Source organism: Scyliorhinus torazame, chromosome 2, assembly GCF_047496885.1.
Source record: "Scyliorhinus torazame isolate Kashiwa2021f chromosome 2, sScyTor2.1, whole genome shotgun sequence".
Classification (NCBI taxonomy): domain Eukaryota; kingdom Metazoa; phylum Chordata; class Chondrichthyes; order Carcharhiniformes; family Scyliorhinidae; genus Scyliorhinus; species Scyliorhinus torazame.
The window spans coordinates 14282778-14300397 of record NC_092708.1 but is presented as its reverse complement, the minus strand read 5'-3'; the positions used below and the strand labels follow the sequence as shown (position 1 = coordinate 14300397).

At 47.4% G+C, this 17620-nt stretch overlaps 1 protein-coding gene across 2 annotated transcripts in view; it reads right to left on the bottom strand.

The window, feature by feature from the left end:
• abcb6a (ATP binding cassette subfamily B member 6 (LAN blood group) a) overlaps positions 1-17620 on the bottom strand; it is a 300475-nt gene that overhangs the window by 39888 nt on the left and 242967 nt on the right. Inside the window, exon 16 of one of the 2 annotated variants that reach the window (XM_072468682.1) lies at positions 3566-3740. The exons of the other annotated variant lie outside the window; for it this stretch is intronic. Coding sequence (XP_072324783.1) covers positions 3566-3740 — 175 coding nt within the window. The remainder of the gene's footprint in view (positions 1-3565; positions 3741-17620) is intronic. 2 annotated transcript variants of the gene reach the window in all.

Sequence of the window (17620 nt, the reverse complement as noted above, 5' to 3'; positions counted from 1 at the left end):
TGTCTGTGTGTGTCCAGAGAGCTGCAGGAAGAAAGCAAGGTGCTGGAGCTGAAGTCAACCAAGCTAATATATCTCTGCCATTCTACAGAAAATATATATATCCTTTAACCTGATGTGATTTTGCTTAAAGGTGTTAAGTCTCTTGGAAGTTTGAAGGAACATTTTAAGGAGTTATTTACTGTTGCAAGATTTCTGAGTTATCTTTGAAGTAAGGGATCCAATGTTTATTTAAGATGTTAAGTTGAGTTCATGAAATAAACGGTGTTTTGTGTTTAAAAATCCACGTGTCCATAATTGTAATCCCACACCTAGGGAACAAGCCGTGTGCTAGGAAAAGCCACAAGTACATTAAAGGGAGAGGTTCGTTGAACACCATGATACATTTTGGGGTTCTGAAAACGCCTCGCCCATAACAACTGTTTCCCCAGGTACGCAACCAGCCAAACATTTGTCACCAAGCCAGATATGGCTATGTTAGATTGGTCGAAAGCTTGGTCAAAGATTGAATAATAATAAATCTTTATTATTGTCGCAAGCCTACTTGTGACAATAAAGATTATTATTATTAATATGTTCTTAGAGGGAGACAGAGAGAAAGAGAGAGACAGAGAGAGAGAGTGAGATGGAAAGGTGGACGGTCTAGAAAGTAGCACCTAAGTCGCTGCTCTTCTTACCCCACAGAATAATCTAAAACACACTCTCTTTGCGGCCGAGGTCCAATCAATTTTCCCTGGTGCCGGTCATGCGACTCACATTTACACTTTAACGTTCTCGTCCTCATGTTCAAATCCTTCCATGCCATTGTCCCTCCCCATCCCTCTAACTTCTTTCAAACTTACAAATCCTTTTGAGAAATCTGCAGTCCTCCAATCCCGGCCTGTTCTGCATCTATTGTTTCTTTGAACCCGTCAGTGCTGCTGTTTAGGCCACGAGCTCTGGAACTCTTCCCCCCCCCCCCACCACCACTAAACCTGCTCCACTTCCTTCTTCTCCTTTAAGACCTTCCCTAAAACATACCTATTTCCCCACCCTAATGTCTACTATTTTTGGCTGGTCATAATTTTTTTGTCCCATTGCACACAGCGCCGTGGGACGTTTTCCGACTTTAAAGGTGCTATATAAATGCATGTTATTGTTGTTTGCAATGTGCTATGTAGACCTGAAGCCCGCAGCCATTAATTTTTGGAGATTTTTATTTTGCATTTTATTTCTGCTTCTCTTTGATTTTAAGCCTAGAGTGAATATTTCAAGTAATTCTGTATTTTCTTACTTGGTAGACACTGATCTTAACCCAGCTCTGATTTTGCTCTGATTGAATAATCAATAATAAATGGGTAGTGACCCGTATTCCTGGACCTTGTTTGCTTTCTATACTGGCCAACACAGCTGGTGTTCAGACCAATTCTTTTCTGTTACTGCTCTTACAAGCTGGAATACACAAATAAGTTGCTTTTTTGTTGTGATCAGAGGTACTTTTCTACTTTGGCCAAGCTTTCGACCAACCTAATATAGCCATATTTGGCTCGGTGACAAACGTTTGCCTGGTTTCGTGACCCTTGGACTACAGACCAAGTCGCTAGGTAATCTTATTTGGCGTGGTCACGTGAAGCATCAAAAGATGAAGTTTGACTGATGGACGTAACATCTAATTGATAGCAGATGAGAAGATACAACCAAGAGCTGTGTAAACAGCCTGGATATTACAAAGTCTGCTTAATCGTGAGGTCCCTGCGAGAATAACTGATAAGAGCTGAGATTTGGGGCACAATTTGATGGTCTCGTCGTGCCTGACTTGGTGACGTGACGTTGAATCTCTGCCAAGGTGCCAAGCCAGCAGTACCAAGATGCCCAGGTTGCCCTTGCCAGGGATTGGGCCCAGGGGTGCCTTGCCCTTACGAGGTGGGTAATGGGGGGCTAGAGGACCCCCCCTACGAGGTAGATTGGGTATAGTGGGGGAGTCTGGAGGGTGGGCTGCCTGTGGGCAGGGGGTTCAAAGGATCAAGACGGCATTTACAAATGGTGCCGCGATCTGCGAATGCTCTTCCTGCACTGGCAAGCTGAGCTCGGCAGGGCTCCCTCGCTGAGGCCAAAAAGCGGCAAAGTCCCGTTAAACAGCGGTGTCGTTCTCGGCAGTGCAGGCATTGTGAAACGCCCCGCGAAACGCGCCCCAAATGGGACTCTGTTTTTGTCCCGTTAAAATCGCTCCCTTGTTTAGGGGAAAGACTGCATCAGGCTACGCGAGGCTGGAATGCAGCCAGGAATTCAGCCTAAAAAGGGACGTTGCCATGGAAATACGTAGCTGCAATCAGAGGGGAATATTCGCCATGGGCAACGGGAGGAAGGGTTAGAACGGAGTGACTGACCGTAGCTGGGGTTACCCGGTGACTGGGCAATGTATGTACCAATGGGACGGTAACATGTGTGCCTATTTGGGGGAGCTGTCGTGGAACAGGCCAAAGTGGGGTTAGTGTTTGTGTTTAGGCAAATGTCCATCTGTCTTATTTTCTTCAGATACACACAAAGTGCTTTCTCCTTTCAATTAAGTTATCTTTCTCTTATTTACTTATTTCACTTTTTATATATTCTCAATTGTAATTGTCATTTTATCATTATAATCCTTACTCAATTTTCAATAACTGTATTGCTTTAGCACAATGCTTCTCATCGTCAATCATAGAACAGAGAACACACAGTGCAGAAGGCCATTCGGACCATCGTGTCTGCACCGTTCCACTTAAGCCCTCACTTCCACCCTATCCCCGTAACTCAATAACCCCTCCTAACCTTTTTGGTCACGAAAGGCAATTTATCCTGGCCAATCCACCTAACCTGCACATCTTTGGACTGTGGGAGAAAACCGGAGCACCCGGAGGAAACCCACGCAGACACGGGGAGAACGTGCAGACTCCGCATAGACAGTGACCCAGCGGCGAATCGAACCTGGGACCCTGGAGCTGTGAAGCCACAGTGCTATCCACTTGTGCTACCGTGCTGCCCAGACCGTTATGTCCAGAGTGCGGCTTTGAACTGGAGTGAGACTCTGAAAGAGACTCTCACACCCCTTACAATGGGGAGGGCGTGAGGAAGCTGTGCATCAGTAAATCCCCTCCCTCGTGCACAACCTTGTGGGGGAGGGTAGCTTGCCTCTTATTCGGAAACATCTTTTTATACTCGACACATGAGAATAGAGGGGATTTGTGGTAACAAACAATGAGGTCTTTCGGCATTTGGAATGGTTTGCAGGCTCTGCAAATATTTATACACTCCAGGGACATCCTGTCAAAACCTTCGAAGGACAGTATCAGTTATCCAAGAGGAAATTGTGGCCATCGGCGGAAGAAATGTTTATTAGCATAAAGCAACAAAAATAACATGTTAGCAGGGCCAACAAGTACAGAAATGTGAAGGTGTGGGCCTCCGAGATGACCGGGTGAACACCAAACCCTATGATTCTGAATTGGTTTGAAAAACTTTGCTTCTTTCAACAGGTACTTCTAGAAAGTGGGATTTGATATGAAGTCTCTTTCCGCCACCAAATAAACCACGTCAAAACATACCCTCTTACCTTCAGGGAAATTGATTATTCGCTCGTGGATGTCAGCTGCTCGAGATGCCTCCTCCACCTCCTCGTCACTAGCAGTGACTCTGCCGTACCGGATGTTGTTTCTAATGTTGTCATTGAAGAGAACAGTGTCCTGAGGTACTACCCCTATATGTGAGCGCAGAGAGCTCTGCTTCACCTGAGGAGGAAATTTAGACTTTTCAGAAGGCTCCTCAGCACGGGGACAGGGCACAACACACACACACACACCATCAAATTTGGACGCCATATAAAACAGAAGTTGCGGGAGGCCATCCAGGCCTGTGAGCATGTTCCCCCCATTCAGTGCCATCATGATTGATCTAGCTCAACTCCACCTTCCAGCACCATCCCCATACAACTTAATTCCTTGCGTATTCAAAATAATCTCTCAACTTCAACTTGAATAAACTCAGCAAACACAGTTTTCGGGGTAAAAAGTTCAAAAGGTCTGCAGCGCTTATGAGTGATGAAATTTCTCCTTAACTCGGTCCTAAACACCCGAGGTCTTATTCTGAGACAGTGGGTGGGACCACCCGCTCTGGAGTCTAAGGGCGGGATTCTTCCGCCCTGCCCGCCGCATGATCTCCACGGACGGGATGCGGACCACGTAAAGATCCGCTGACCTCGGGCAGGAATTTCCGGTCGCGGCCGAAGAATCCCACCCGAAGTCTGGTGGTGGGCAGGAAAGTTGTCGTGATTCCCACTCGGCAAAGGGACAGTTGAACACGCATTATCTTCCGCTGTTTAACTCATTGATCATGCATCTGCGAGGAGCTCGGCAAATCTCCTGGCGGTGGGCAGGAAGCCACCCTGCTGTTAGCTCATGGGGTCAAAGGTCCTGGCGCCATACTTACAGGGCACCTGGACAGACATTCACTCAATGCAGACCCAGAGCTCTGCATTACACCTCCAGAGTCCTTGCGGTCACAGCTCATACTGCAGAAGCTGCCATATTTGAGGAAACACTTCCCAGGATAAGGGACCATAAGAAGTAGGTAATTCGGTCTATCGAGTCTGCTCCGCTATTCAAGGAGATCTTGACTGATCGGATACGATAATCCCCAATTCCACTTTCCTGCCTTATCTCTTGTGATAACCTTCATGAGGGCCACGAGGGATTGCTGATCAATCTCCCCGTGGGCTCTGTAGAATACGAGTTCCCGTGTTGAGCGGGCGGAAGCCCATCCAGCTGGGGCTTGTTAGCGAGACTTTAAATGTAGCTCCCAGATCGGGACCGGCAGCTCCCGACAGTCCTGGGCTGTCACGTTTATTTTGTGTGCCGCAATATCGGCATTATTTTCAGTTTAAAATGAACTAGTTTGGCCTTTCACTCTGTGCCTCCTGGAATTATTACATTGGCAGCAAGGGTCAAGAATGGGATTCTGAGCAACCTTTTCGAACCCCCCCCCCCCCAAAACAACTCCGGTAAGAAACAAAGCAAAAAGAGAAACCTGCATATGCCCTTGTTTGGGAAACTTGAACAATAGGATGTGGACATGGAAGACTGGCCCCAGTATGCCGACTGCATGTGCTACTTCACCCTACCCAATGGCATAGAAAGGGGATGACAGACATAAAGTAATCCTATTGACAGCATGCAGGGAGAGCCCCCGACATTCAGCATTGTGAATAGTTTAACATATCCTGCAGTCTCTGACACTAAAATGTTCAATGAGCTTGTGGATCTAGTAAAGAACCATTACGACCCAAAGCCACCCGTAATCAATTGAACAGGGCTGGGACCAAAGAGAAAATGTCAGCAGGTCTGGCAGCATCTGTAGGGAGAGAAAAGAGCTAACGTCTGGAGTCCAGATGACCCTTTGTCAAAGCAACAGGGCTGTTTTTTTCAACAGGGCTGGGAGGGACCCTGGGGAACCCCTGACAGAATTCCTGACTAGATTAAGGAAGCTGGCAGGATACTGGGAGTTTGGCCCATCCCTGACTGAGTTGCCCTGGTGATAACTACTGTCCATAAACTTACGATGATGTGCATAATGTGACCCTCCACACCTAAACACTCCGGGCTTCATCGCTGTACTTTACCTGATGCAGAGAATCTTGCCTGCATGCCACCATTGGCCTTCTCAATATCTTTTGCATTATTGGCAGTCATTTCCATGCCCTGAGAAATTTCTAGCACCTTCTTAAAAGTAAGTATGGCTTCTCCCAGCGAACGCCGGTGAATGCTGTCCTTGTTAATGCCGTAGACTAGTCTGCCCCGAAGCATGTCTTCCAAATATTCCTCAAACTCGCAATGTTCAGAGAGCAGACGCAGTTCAGCAACAAAGTTGGCTCCAGGATGACCCATATTCCGAAAATAACTGGAATTTGAAACGTTGTAGGATTTAGGATTGTGGAGATTCTGAAGGAGAGTAACTAAATCGGCAAATGAAATTTCCGTGGTGTAGTTAAATATCTCCCTAGCTTGTGAGCCTTCGCCTCCCACACAGGGACGACTTTCTAGCCTCATCCGTGACCCCATTTTCCAAGAAAAAGTGTTCCAAACTTTCCACATATTCAGTCCAGTTCTCGTTCTCTTCCACAGACTCACTGACAGACCCAAACATAGCCGTGGTGCTGCTAACTTCGTGGTGCTGCTAACTTGTGTTCTGTCGATAGGCTTAGAAAAACTGTGTTAAACGTGCTCAAACTCAATTTTTTTAAAATCCTCATTGCCAAAAAGGTGTGGTAACTTGACCACAAAAAGGTAGTTGAAATGTGTTGTTAATAAAGTTAATAAATAAAGTTAATCTTCTTTAACTATAAAAATAACAACGTTTAAAATACAGTAGCTAAACATCGAAATAACAGTAACGAAAAAGAATTAGAACTAACGGCAGTTAAATAGGAGTATACACAGGTAATAATAATCTTTATTCAGAATTCAGAATGTCCAATTCGCCGAACAAGCACATCTTTCGGGACTTGTGGGAGGAAACCGGAGCACCCGGAGGAAACCCACACAGACACAGAGAGAGGGTACAGAGGAGATTTACCAGGATGCTGCCTGGACTGGAGGGCATGTCTTATGAAGAAAGGTTGAGGGAGCTAGGGCTTTTCTCACTGGAGCGAAGAAGGCAGAGAGGTGACTTGATAGAGGTGTACAAGGTGATGAGAGGCCTGGATAGAGTGGATAGCCAGAGACTTTTCCCCAGGGCGGAAATGGCTGTCACGAGGGGACATAATTTTAAGGTGATTGGAGGAAGGTATAGGGGAGATGTCAGAGGTCGGTTCTTTACACAGAGGGGTGGGTGTGTGGAATTGCACTGCCAGCAGAGGGGGTGGAGTCAGAGTCATTAGTGACATTTAAGTGACTCTTAGACAGGCACATGGACAGCAGTAAATTGAAGATGTGTAGGTTAGGTTGATCTTGGGTTAGAATAAATGGTCGGCACAACATCGTGGGCCGAAGGGCCTGTACTGTTCTAACGTGTAGACTCTGCACAGACAGTGACCCAAGCCGGGAATCGAACCTGGGACCCGGCACTGTGAATCAACAGTGCTAACCACTGTGCTACTGTGTAAAAACAACTAATGAGGTCACAGCACTTACTGATCACATCAGCAATTGATTTAAATATGATGACGATGCACAATAATAACACTCTATGGCACCTCCCAAAGTGGATAATTTCAAACTTTCTCACATTCAATTCCATCTGCCATGTTCATGCCCATTCACTTAGCCAGCTTATATCCCTTTGCAATCTCTTTGCGTCCTCCCCACCGTTTACTTTTCCACACAGCTGGGCTGGTTTAGCACAGGGCTAAATCGCTGGCTTTTAAAGCAGACCAAGGCAGGCCAGCAGCATGGTTCGATTCCCGTACCGGCCTCCCCGAACAGGTGCCGGAATGTGACGACTAGGGGCTTTTCACAGTAACTTCATTCGGAGCCTACTTGTGACAATGAGCGATTTTCATTCATTTCATAGCTGTGTATCGTTAGCGCGACTGGATACTTTACACTTGGTCCCCACATCCGTGATTAACATAGATTCTATATTTTTCAAATTTAGGGTACCCAATTATTTTTTTCCAATTAAGGGGCAATTTAGCATGACCAATCCACCTACCCTGCACATCTTCGGGTTGTGGGAGTGAAACCCATTCAGGTACGAGGAGAATGTGCAAACTCCACAAGGACGGTGACCCGGGGCCGGGATCGAACCTGGGACCTCAGCGACATAGGCAGCAGTTACATAGATTCTGAATAGTTGAGGCTCACACTGGTTCTTGCAGTACGTGCCAGTTACAGCCCACCAAATTGAAAATTACCCAGCATTTCCACTGTTTCTCGTTCTGTTAACCAATTCTCAATCCATGCTCCCCGATCCCAGGAACCCTAATTTTGTGTGGTAACCTCGTCTAAGACAGCTTATTGAACGCTTTTGAAAATCGATGTAGGCTACTCCGACTTGCCTGTCATGAATCTATGTTGACTCTGTCTACGATTCTGATACCATGACCCTAGTAATAGATTCCAGCATTTTCCCTACGAATGATGCCAGGCTAACTGTCTTAAAGTTCCCCATTTTCCATCTTTTCTTGAAGAGTGGAATTATGTTTGCCAACTTGCTATCCATGGGGGGGCTGTTCTAGAATAGAGAGAATATTGGAAGATCAAACCAATGCATCCAATAGGGGCTGGTTTAGCACAATGGGCTCAACAGCTGGCTTGTAATGCTGAACAAGACCAGCAGCGCGGGTTCAATTCCCGTACCGGCCTCCCCGAACAGGCGGCAGAATGTGGCGACTAGGGGCTTTTCACAGTAACTTCTTTGAAGCCTATTTGTGACAATAAGTGATTATTACTATCTCTGTAACTACCTCTTAAAATCCTAGCATGTAGGCTGTCAGGTCCAGGAGATTTGTTGTTTTTTTAAAGTCCCATTATTTTCTTCAGTGCTACAGAATATTATATTTGAAGATATACACTTCCAAAGCCTCTTTCACCTTCTCAGGTCATCCCAAAGTGCTTCACAGCCACATACTTTGAAGTACGGTCGCTGCTGTAATGTGGGAAATGCTGGCTGTTAATTTGCACATTGCATACATGTTTTTAATCCCAGGCCCTTTAGAGGCCTATAACCACAGCACTGACACTGCGAGGGAGACATCTCAAAATCATTGTCTTCCTTTCCAGTAACAGAATATGAGCAATGGTGGTTACTTCCCCACGGACGTGCAGCGTGATCCGCCGAGTGAGGGCTGTGCCAAATGAGGACACTAGATCAAAACAAAAACAGAAAATACTGGACAATCTGAGCAGGTCTGACAGCATCTATGGAGAGAGAAGGGCGCTAACGTTTTGAGTCTGGATGACTCTTTGCCAAAGCTGGAGAGCACTGGAAATAGATTTATGAGGGGGAGGTGACGTGGAGCGGTGGGGCTGAATAGGGGGCCACGATAGGCGGATACTGGATGGCTAGTTTTTAAACTGGAGTACTTGAGATCACAGAGATGAAATGGGGTGAATAGCATGGATGCATTTAAGGGAAACTATGGATAAAGGAATAGAATGATACTTTAATAAGATGAGATGGTGTAGGGAGGGAAAAGTTTAGAGCAAGAATGACCCATCTGGAGCATAAGTGGCCTGAAATAAAATCCAAAATTGAAAAATATTCTTCCGTCATTGAACAGGAGAAAAAAACAAACTCAGATTGAGCTGTGTTTCCATTTAGATTGGTGCCCCCACAGACCCGGGAATGTGTGGGGTTGGTTAACATAGCGGAGTGTTTGAAACAGTTCAAAATATTTTTTTTAATAACAAGGAAAAGACAGAACCATTTGCAGGGGCCTTGCAGCATATGGAAGCCAGTGCCAGGTATACATCAAGTATGCAGCTCCTCCCAACCGCCCATTTGCCCCATCACCATGATTAACATCAAGGGGTCTGGAGTGTCAGATCAACTCCTTAAAATAGCATTACACCCCCTCCAGCTCCTTGTGGCTGCTCAAACAGCTCTCTGATCATCCCTGTGCAGCAAGGATGCCTAAGGCACAGACAAAGAGCTCTTGGTAATGAGTCCCAGGTGAGGGAAGGACATGAAAAGGATGGTAATTTGGGGACTCACTTGGGACGGCTGCAATAGCGGGTGCAGCTCCCAGGGCGGAGTGTCTGTCCAGTAGAAGAGGCCTGTCCCAAGGGAGTTTTTCCTGATGGCGCAAATGGAATGGAATGTCCAAGTCGCTCGTCACGCACACATATTGAGATCGTCCCAAGATGCTGAGCTGTTAAACCAAGTCCCAAAAATACGTTGCTTCTCAAGCGGTTTCAAGTCTGAGTGAGCCTTTTATTATTTGCCAGCTTCCTTGGGTCGGTTTATTTCTCCTCTTTTTTAACGACGCTGACACTCCCTGAGATATGGCTGGCCTTTCTCTCTCATCTCCCGAGGACACGGACTCATTCTGGGGTACAACTGGTTTCTCTCTCCTCCCTTAAAGGTTTGGGGTTTCCCTGTGGTAGGGTTCATCATCTCGATGACCATTCCTCATTTCTGACCCCAGGCAATGAATATCAAGCTGGTTACGTCACCACGGCGAAGAGTCACAGCCCAGCCACATTTATCCGTACTCGAAGCCAACATTCCGGCAAGAATCGCTTGATGGTAAATCAAATGAAAGACTTGCATTTAAAAGGCCGGGTAATCCGTTTTCAAGTGTTGCTTGAGGGACCATATTGACCGGACATTGGCAGGAACTTTCTGATCTTGTTCAAAATTAGTACCGTGTGGACAGCACGGTAGCACAGTGGTTAGCACTGTTGCTTCACAGCGGCAAGGACCCAGGTTCGATTCCCGGCTTGGGTCACCGTCTGTGCGGAGGCTGCACGTTCTCCCCGTGTCTGCGTGGGTTTCCTCCGGGCGCTCCGGTTTCCTCCCACAGTCCAAAGAGGTGCAGGTTAGGTGGATTGGCCATTCTGAATTCTCCCTCTGTGTACCCGAACAGGCGCCGGAACGTGGCGACTCGGGGCTTTTCACAGTCACTTCATTGCAGTGTTAATGTAAGCCTACTTGTGACAATAAAGATTGTTATACCACAAGTTATTTTACATCACAGTTTTTTTTTAAAAGTGTAATGTGGTTCATCATGTCTGGACCAGCTCTTTCACATGAGCAATTCACCGAGTGCCATTCTCTCACCTTCTCCCTGATTTCCTTTTGAACACTTCAATTGAACCTGCCTCTACCATGCACTCAGGCAGAGAATTCTGTATGAAAATGTTTCCCCTCATGTCTCCTTTGCTTCTTGAGTCAATTGTCAAAACAAAAGGTCAGGTTGGGTTATGGGGATGGAGTGGAGGTGTGGGCTTTGGTAGGATGCTCTTGCCAAGGGCCGGTGCAGACTCGATGGGCCGAATGGCCTCCTTCTGCACTGTACATTCTATGATAATGTCTATGTTGTGCCCTCTTGCTCTCAATCGTTCCATAAATTGGAACAATTTTCCCGCATTTACTCTGTCCAGACCATTCATGATTTTGAATAACTCTTATCAAATCTTCTCAAAGCCTTCTCTTCTGCAAATAAAACAGTATCAACTTCTCCAATCTATCTTTGTAATAAAAGTTCCTCATCCTGGAACCTTTCTTAGGAATCCTTTCTGCACATTTTTACTAAAATGCAGCATTCTGGACTTCCGGCGATGGGGATGTGCTGAGAAGTCACCACATGAGGTGGTTCTCCTCCTCCAAGCCCGAAAATAGGCTCTTTCACCCGAAATAGCCCGCTAATACGAAGGTAAAAATATCCCCACCCTCCAACCAACATCAGCGCGAAGGGAGATGCCGCGCAACAGCCACTGCAGAGGTCAGGCGGAAACGAGAAGTGGAAAAGGCCTGGGGAAGCAAGTGGCTGAGCCGGCAGGAACGCGAGGCAGCGAAACCCGGGCCTAGCCGGCAGGCCTAGCAGGGGCTGGTTCAGCACAGTGGGCTAAACAGCTGGCTTGTAATGCAAAACAAGGCCAGCAGCGCGGGTTCAATTCCCGTACCGGCCTCCCCGAACAGGCGCCGGAATGTGGCGACGAGGGGCTTTTCACAGTAACTTCATTGAAGCCGACTCGTGACAATAAGCGATTATTATTATATTAATAGTATGGCTAGAGCAAGAAGGACCAACCCACCGCACAAGGAATCCCCATCATCAGGGGGTGGGTGGAGGATATCTCTCTCTCGAACTACGAGAACACAGCGACAGGATGAAAACTGACATCCGGGCAGGAGTCAGGATGGTGGTCGCGGAAGCTCTGGCAACCAAGCAGGTGGCCCGAGACCAGGCGGAGAGGCCCAAGAAAGCCGATCGAGGTGCCGAAACTTACGAATTGTGGACCTGCCGGAGGGGATCGAAGGTCATGTGGCCCAAATGCTGGGCAATCGGGTGGGAAGGGATGGCTTCTTCCTGAACCCACCAGAAATAGACAGAGCCCATCGGTCGCTTCGCCCAAAACCCAGAGCCGGGGAACAGCCGAGGACCATAATTGCTAAAATGCTCCAGTATCCAGACCGGGAGAGAATCCTGTCCTGGGCAAGGCAAACAAAGAACTGTAACTGGGAAGGTTGCTAGATCAGGATCTACCAGGACACTGGGACTGACCTGGCCACGCGTCAGGCAGAATTCAACAGGGTGAACGCAACCCTGTACAAGAATGGCGTACAATTTGGGATGCTGTACCCCGCCAAACTCTGGGTAACATTCCAGGGCAGGGAGCACTTCTTCACGGCCCCTGTGGATGTGGACGAGTTTGTCCTAGACGATGGGTGAGGGAACAGCAGGTAGGGAGCTCAGAGAACGGGCGACGGGAGGACACAGAACCAACCCCGGGGGGGAGGCACCACACTAGCGGGGAAACTAACACTGGGAAGCATAAAGGAAAGGGAGGGAACGCCTGGCAAAGAGGTGGGTGGGAGGGAGAGTGGTGGGTAGGCATCAGCAACAGGGGGAGAAAACGGTGGGGGGGGGGGGGAAGAAAATAACATAAGGGGATCATCGGAACCAAGATAGCAAGGGCATTAGGCTGGCTGCAACAGGCCACATGTGGCGACTTGGAACACAAAGGCACAACAAGCAACCACTTTGGAGGGTCCCTGAACAACGGGAAACCCCGGAGTGGAGGGGCTCGCCTACATGGCGTACAGACAGTTGGCGGCCATGTTGGATGGCCCCGAGACAAAGGGAAACCCCGGAGTGCAGGGGCTTGACCTCATGGTGAGAGCGGCGACTGCGGCCAACTTGGACGGCCCCCTAACAAAGGGAAACCCAGGGGAACGGTGCGTCTTGGTCAGCGGTGTACTAGACATAGCATCGGTAGTCCTGGTAAACATGTGCGTGCCCAACTGGGACAACGCGGAGTTAATAAAGAAGACCATGGCGGAAATCCCCGACATCGGCACACACCGAATGATCATAGGGGGCGGGGGGGGGGGGGAATTTAACTGTGTACAGGGTCCATGAACAGACAGGTCAAAACCCGAAACAGGAAAGACCTCCAATATGGCAAAAGAACTCAGCGTATTCATGGAGAAGATGGGGGCTGTGGACCCATGGCGGTTCACCAATCCAGGGGAGGAGGAGTTCTCCTTCTTCTCCCAGATACACAACGTATATACACGGATCGACTTCTTTGTAGTGGGGAAATCAGTGCTCCAGGTCTAGTAAGAGCGGAATACTACTTGATCGTAATCTCCGAGCACCCTGCACATTGCATGGATGTGAGTTTGGAGACGGGCTATGTCCAACTACCCCCATGGAGGTTGGACAGGGCTCTCCTGGCCGATAAGGCCTTCTGCCAGAAAACATCACAGGCCATAGACGAATACATTACTAATTACCAGGATACATCCCCAAGGCCACACACACACGCACCCCCCAAGTCGTAGAAGTGGTTTCTTGAAGTTCATTATATGACATGCATGTACTGGGCATGACAACAAGTTCATGATCACCACCTTGCACTTGTACCATATTAATGGCCTCTTACTAAAGCCTAAGATACTTTACTCTTTATTAACCACTCTCTCAAACTGTCCTACCACCTTCAAAAACATATGCCCATACACAACCTGGTCCTCTGATCTTGCACCCCTTCAGAGTTGTACTTTTTATTTTATATTCTCTCTCCATCTTCTTCCTGCTTCACATTTCTCTGCATTGAACTTCATCTATCACTTCTCCACCCATTCCATCAACTAGTTTATGTCCTTTTGAAGTTCTACACTACCACCCTCACAGTTCACAATGCTTTGAAGTTTTGTATCATCCACATATTTTGAAACTGTGCCATGTACACCAAGGTCTAGGCCATTAACATATATCAGGAAAAGCAAGGATCCCAACACCGATCCTTGGGCACACTAAATTTATTTTTTTGAAGTGTCAATAAATGATGAAGAACTAAATGTGGAACTGCCCAAGGTAAGTGGGGGGGGGGGGGGGGGGGGGGTGTTTGGGCTTGCCATAAGAAAATTATCTCTTTCAGATGTAGAAATGCTCTCAATTTTCTTTGGTGTATCAAGAGGCAGGGAGGAGATTAAGGTGTAGTGATTCAAAAGAGAGCAGGATTGGGTGATAAATATTCCCGGATACAAGGTGTTCAGAAAAGGTAGGAGAGGAAGAAAAGGAGGAGGGGTGGTGGTATTGATTAAGAAAAGCAATTCAGTGCCGCAAGAGGCCATTTGCCTCTTCGGGTCTTTACCGGCCCTTGGAAAGAGCACCCTACACCTCTACCCTATCCCAGTAACCCCACCTAACCTTTTGGAAACTAAGGGGCAATTTAGCGTGGTAAATCCACCTAACCTACACATCTTTGGACTGTGGGAGGAAACTGGAGCACCCGGAGGAAACCCACGCAGACACAGGGAGAACATGCAGACTCTGCACAGACAGTGACCCAAGCCGGGAATCGAACCTGGGACCCTGGAGCTGTTTCAGAGGGACTTGCAGTGGTAAGTGGAGAGTCCAGTGGTCATAGTCCACTGCATTATTGTTGTGGTCCAGTGGAATGATCAGACCCCATTTTGCTTTTCAAATCATTGGATTCGGTCTTTGTCCCCTCAGGTCATCCTCTTTCCAACACTGCAATATCTTTTCTGAATTCTTTATATCCTAGAATATTAAGCATTAAATCCTCACCATTTTAAGCCACCTTTCCACTGCTACTGCAGCACATTGCTAATTGTGCTTGTAGCTCATCAACCGTACTTACCCAATTTAGTACATTTACATACAAGCCCTGTAAACCGGTCTTTATATTTCTCAGTGCTTCTTACCCCACTTTTTTTTACACAGAGGGTGGGGCGTACGTGGAATGAGCTGCCGGAGGAAGTGGTTCAGGCAGGGGCATCGACAACATTTAAAGGGCATTTGGACAGATACATGGATAGGAAAGGTTTAGAGGGATATGGGCCAAATGCAGGCAAATGGGGTTCGTTTAATTGGGCTTTTTGATCAGCATGGACCAGTTTGGGCCAAAGGGCCTTTCTCTGTGCTGACGATTCTACGATCTCCCACTTCTTTCACCCAGTGGGTGGACGTGCCTTTACCTGCTCCAGATCGAGCTCCAGAATTCCTTCTCTGCACTGTGCTCTCCTTCTTTAAGCACTCGTTAAAACCGACCAGAGTAACCCATCCTCATCTATCCACATTTGACTCAGTGTCAATTTTTATTTGATGATGCAACTGCAAAGCACCTCAGGCAGTTTTACAACATTAAAGATGCTATACAAAATACAAACTACAAAATACAAGGAGAGATTGAGCTGACTCGGCCTAGCATTCCGTGGTGTTTAGAAGTATGGGAGAGGATCTAATTGAACATACGAAAAAGGAGATGTAGATCATTCGGCCCCTGGAACCTGCTCTGCCATTTGATAAGATCATGACTGGTTTGATTATGCCCCCATAACCTTTGACTACCTTGTTAATGAAGAATCTAACTCTGCCTCAGCTGCCTCCGCTGGAGAAGAGAATTCCACACATTAAAGACCCACTGAGAGAAGAAATTTCTCCACAACTCTGTCTTAAATGGAAGACCCCAGATTTTAAACTGTCCTAGAGTTCTGGTACCTTCCATAAGGGGAAACAGCCTCTTGGTATCCACCCTGTCAAGTCTCCTCAGGATAACGGGCGACACGGTAGCACAGTGGCTAGCACTGTTGCTTCACAGCGCCAGGGACCCGGGTTCGATTCTCGGCTTGGGTCACTGTCTGTGCGGAGTCTGCACGTTCTCCCCGTGTCTGCGTGCGTTTCCTCCGGGTGCTCCGATTTCCTCCCACAAGTCCCGAAAGACGTGCTTGTTAGGTGAATTGGACATTGTGAATTCTCCCTCTGTGTACCCGAACAGGCGCCGGAATGTGGCGACTCGGGGCTTTTCACAGTAACTTCATTGCAGTGTTAATGTAAACCCCACTTGTGACAATAATAAAGATTATTATTATTCTTTAAGGGCTTTTCTAGGGGCTTTTCACAGTAACTTCATTGAAACCTACTTGTGACAGTAAGCAATTTTCATTTCATTATTGTACATTTCAATAAGGATCAACATTAAAAAAATGAACATATAGAATTCTCAACGGGCTTGACAGGGTAGATGGCTGGAGAGTATATAACTCTGTCACAGTCTCAGAATAAGGGGTAAACCAGAGATGGAGAATTTATTTTCACTTAAAGCGCTGTGGACCATTGAACCCATCAAACCTCCAAGCTGTGGGCACTTAGCTGCTGGGTATATTCAAGACAGAGAGGTCAGGTCGCTCGGTTTTTGGGTGCTAAGGAAATTAAGGGATGTGGGGAGTGATGGGAATGGCACAGCTGCAGGTCCGAATGACCTACTCCAGCTCCTGTTTCGTAAGTTGTACAGAACACTCCAAAAGAACAAAGAACAATACAGCACAGGAACAGGCCCTTCGGCCCTCCACGCTGGCACCAGTTATGATACCAACCTTTGCCAAAACCCTCAGCACCTCCTTGTGCCGTCTACCTCTATACCCATCCTATCCTTGTGTTTGTCAAGATGCCTTTTGAACGCCGTGAATGTATCTGCTTCCACAACCGCCCCGGCAACGCGTTCCAGGCACTCACCACCCTCGGCGTAAAAAACCTGCCTCGCACATCTCCTCTAAACTTTGCCCCATGGACCTTAAATATTGTGCATAATATTCATTCTTATCACTCGAGGTTTTGCTCCTAAGTCAGCTGCAAGCCCGACCGATAGATAATTAATTGTCCGAGTTCCAATTTGCAATCTTTTCCTGGGTAGGCCCAGCAATCGGGCAGTAACATTATCCAAACCTCTTCTTTTAAGTGTGAGAAGTCGAACACTGGACGTGCAGAAAGGAAACAGCTTGGGTATTTCTTTTGTGAAGTGGTTGATATCGAACAGGTATGCATTTACGTGAAACATGTTGTTTATAGTAAATACAACTGAATGGTGTGGAGAACAGTTGGTTTTGATTTTGAGCAGCCAGGTGCGCACTGCCACAGAAGCACACGCGTTTCCACGTGACGGCCCCACTTTGTAGTTAATGACCTGGAGTCGGGCTGGGCAGACAGGGAAGGGGTTCGGATTTCTGCCTCCTCTGAGAAACATGTTCACTAAATAGAGGTGATGGGGTTGAGTCGAAGGCGACGGCTCAGCTTATTTCCTACACTTCAGGGAACTGGCAGATAGCCCAGCAGGAAAGGGAACTTAGTCCCCATGAAGGCCTCCAGAGTATTGACTGGAACGAAGCAGGATGAACAGGAAGGGATGGCGATGTTTTGGGGGGGGGGTGGGGGGGGGGCAAGAGATAATATTTTGCCACTTTCTGGCAACCCACGTTTACCAAATGGCTGGCCCTTGCGACCCGCATCACTTACTACCTAGGTGAGCCTGTCCTCTGTAGCCACGTAAAATGGCTGCGTTCCGATTAATCTGGCCAAAACCCAGTTTGAAATGGCTAACCCAAAAGGCTGCTGGGAAAAGCAGCTAACAAGACACAAGCAGGCAGCTGCAGACAGTTTTGCATATTCGGCTCTGGGGAAGTTGGCCCAGATCGATACTCA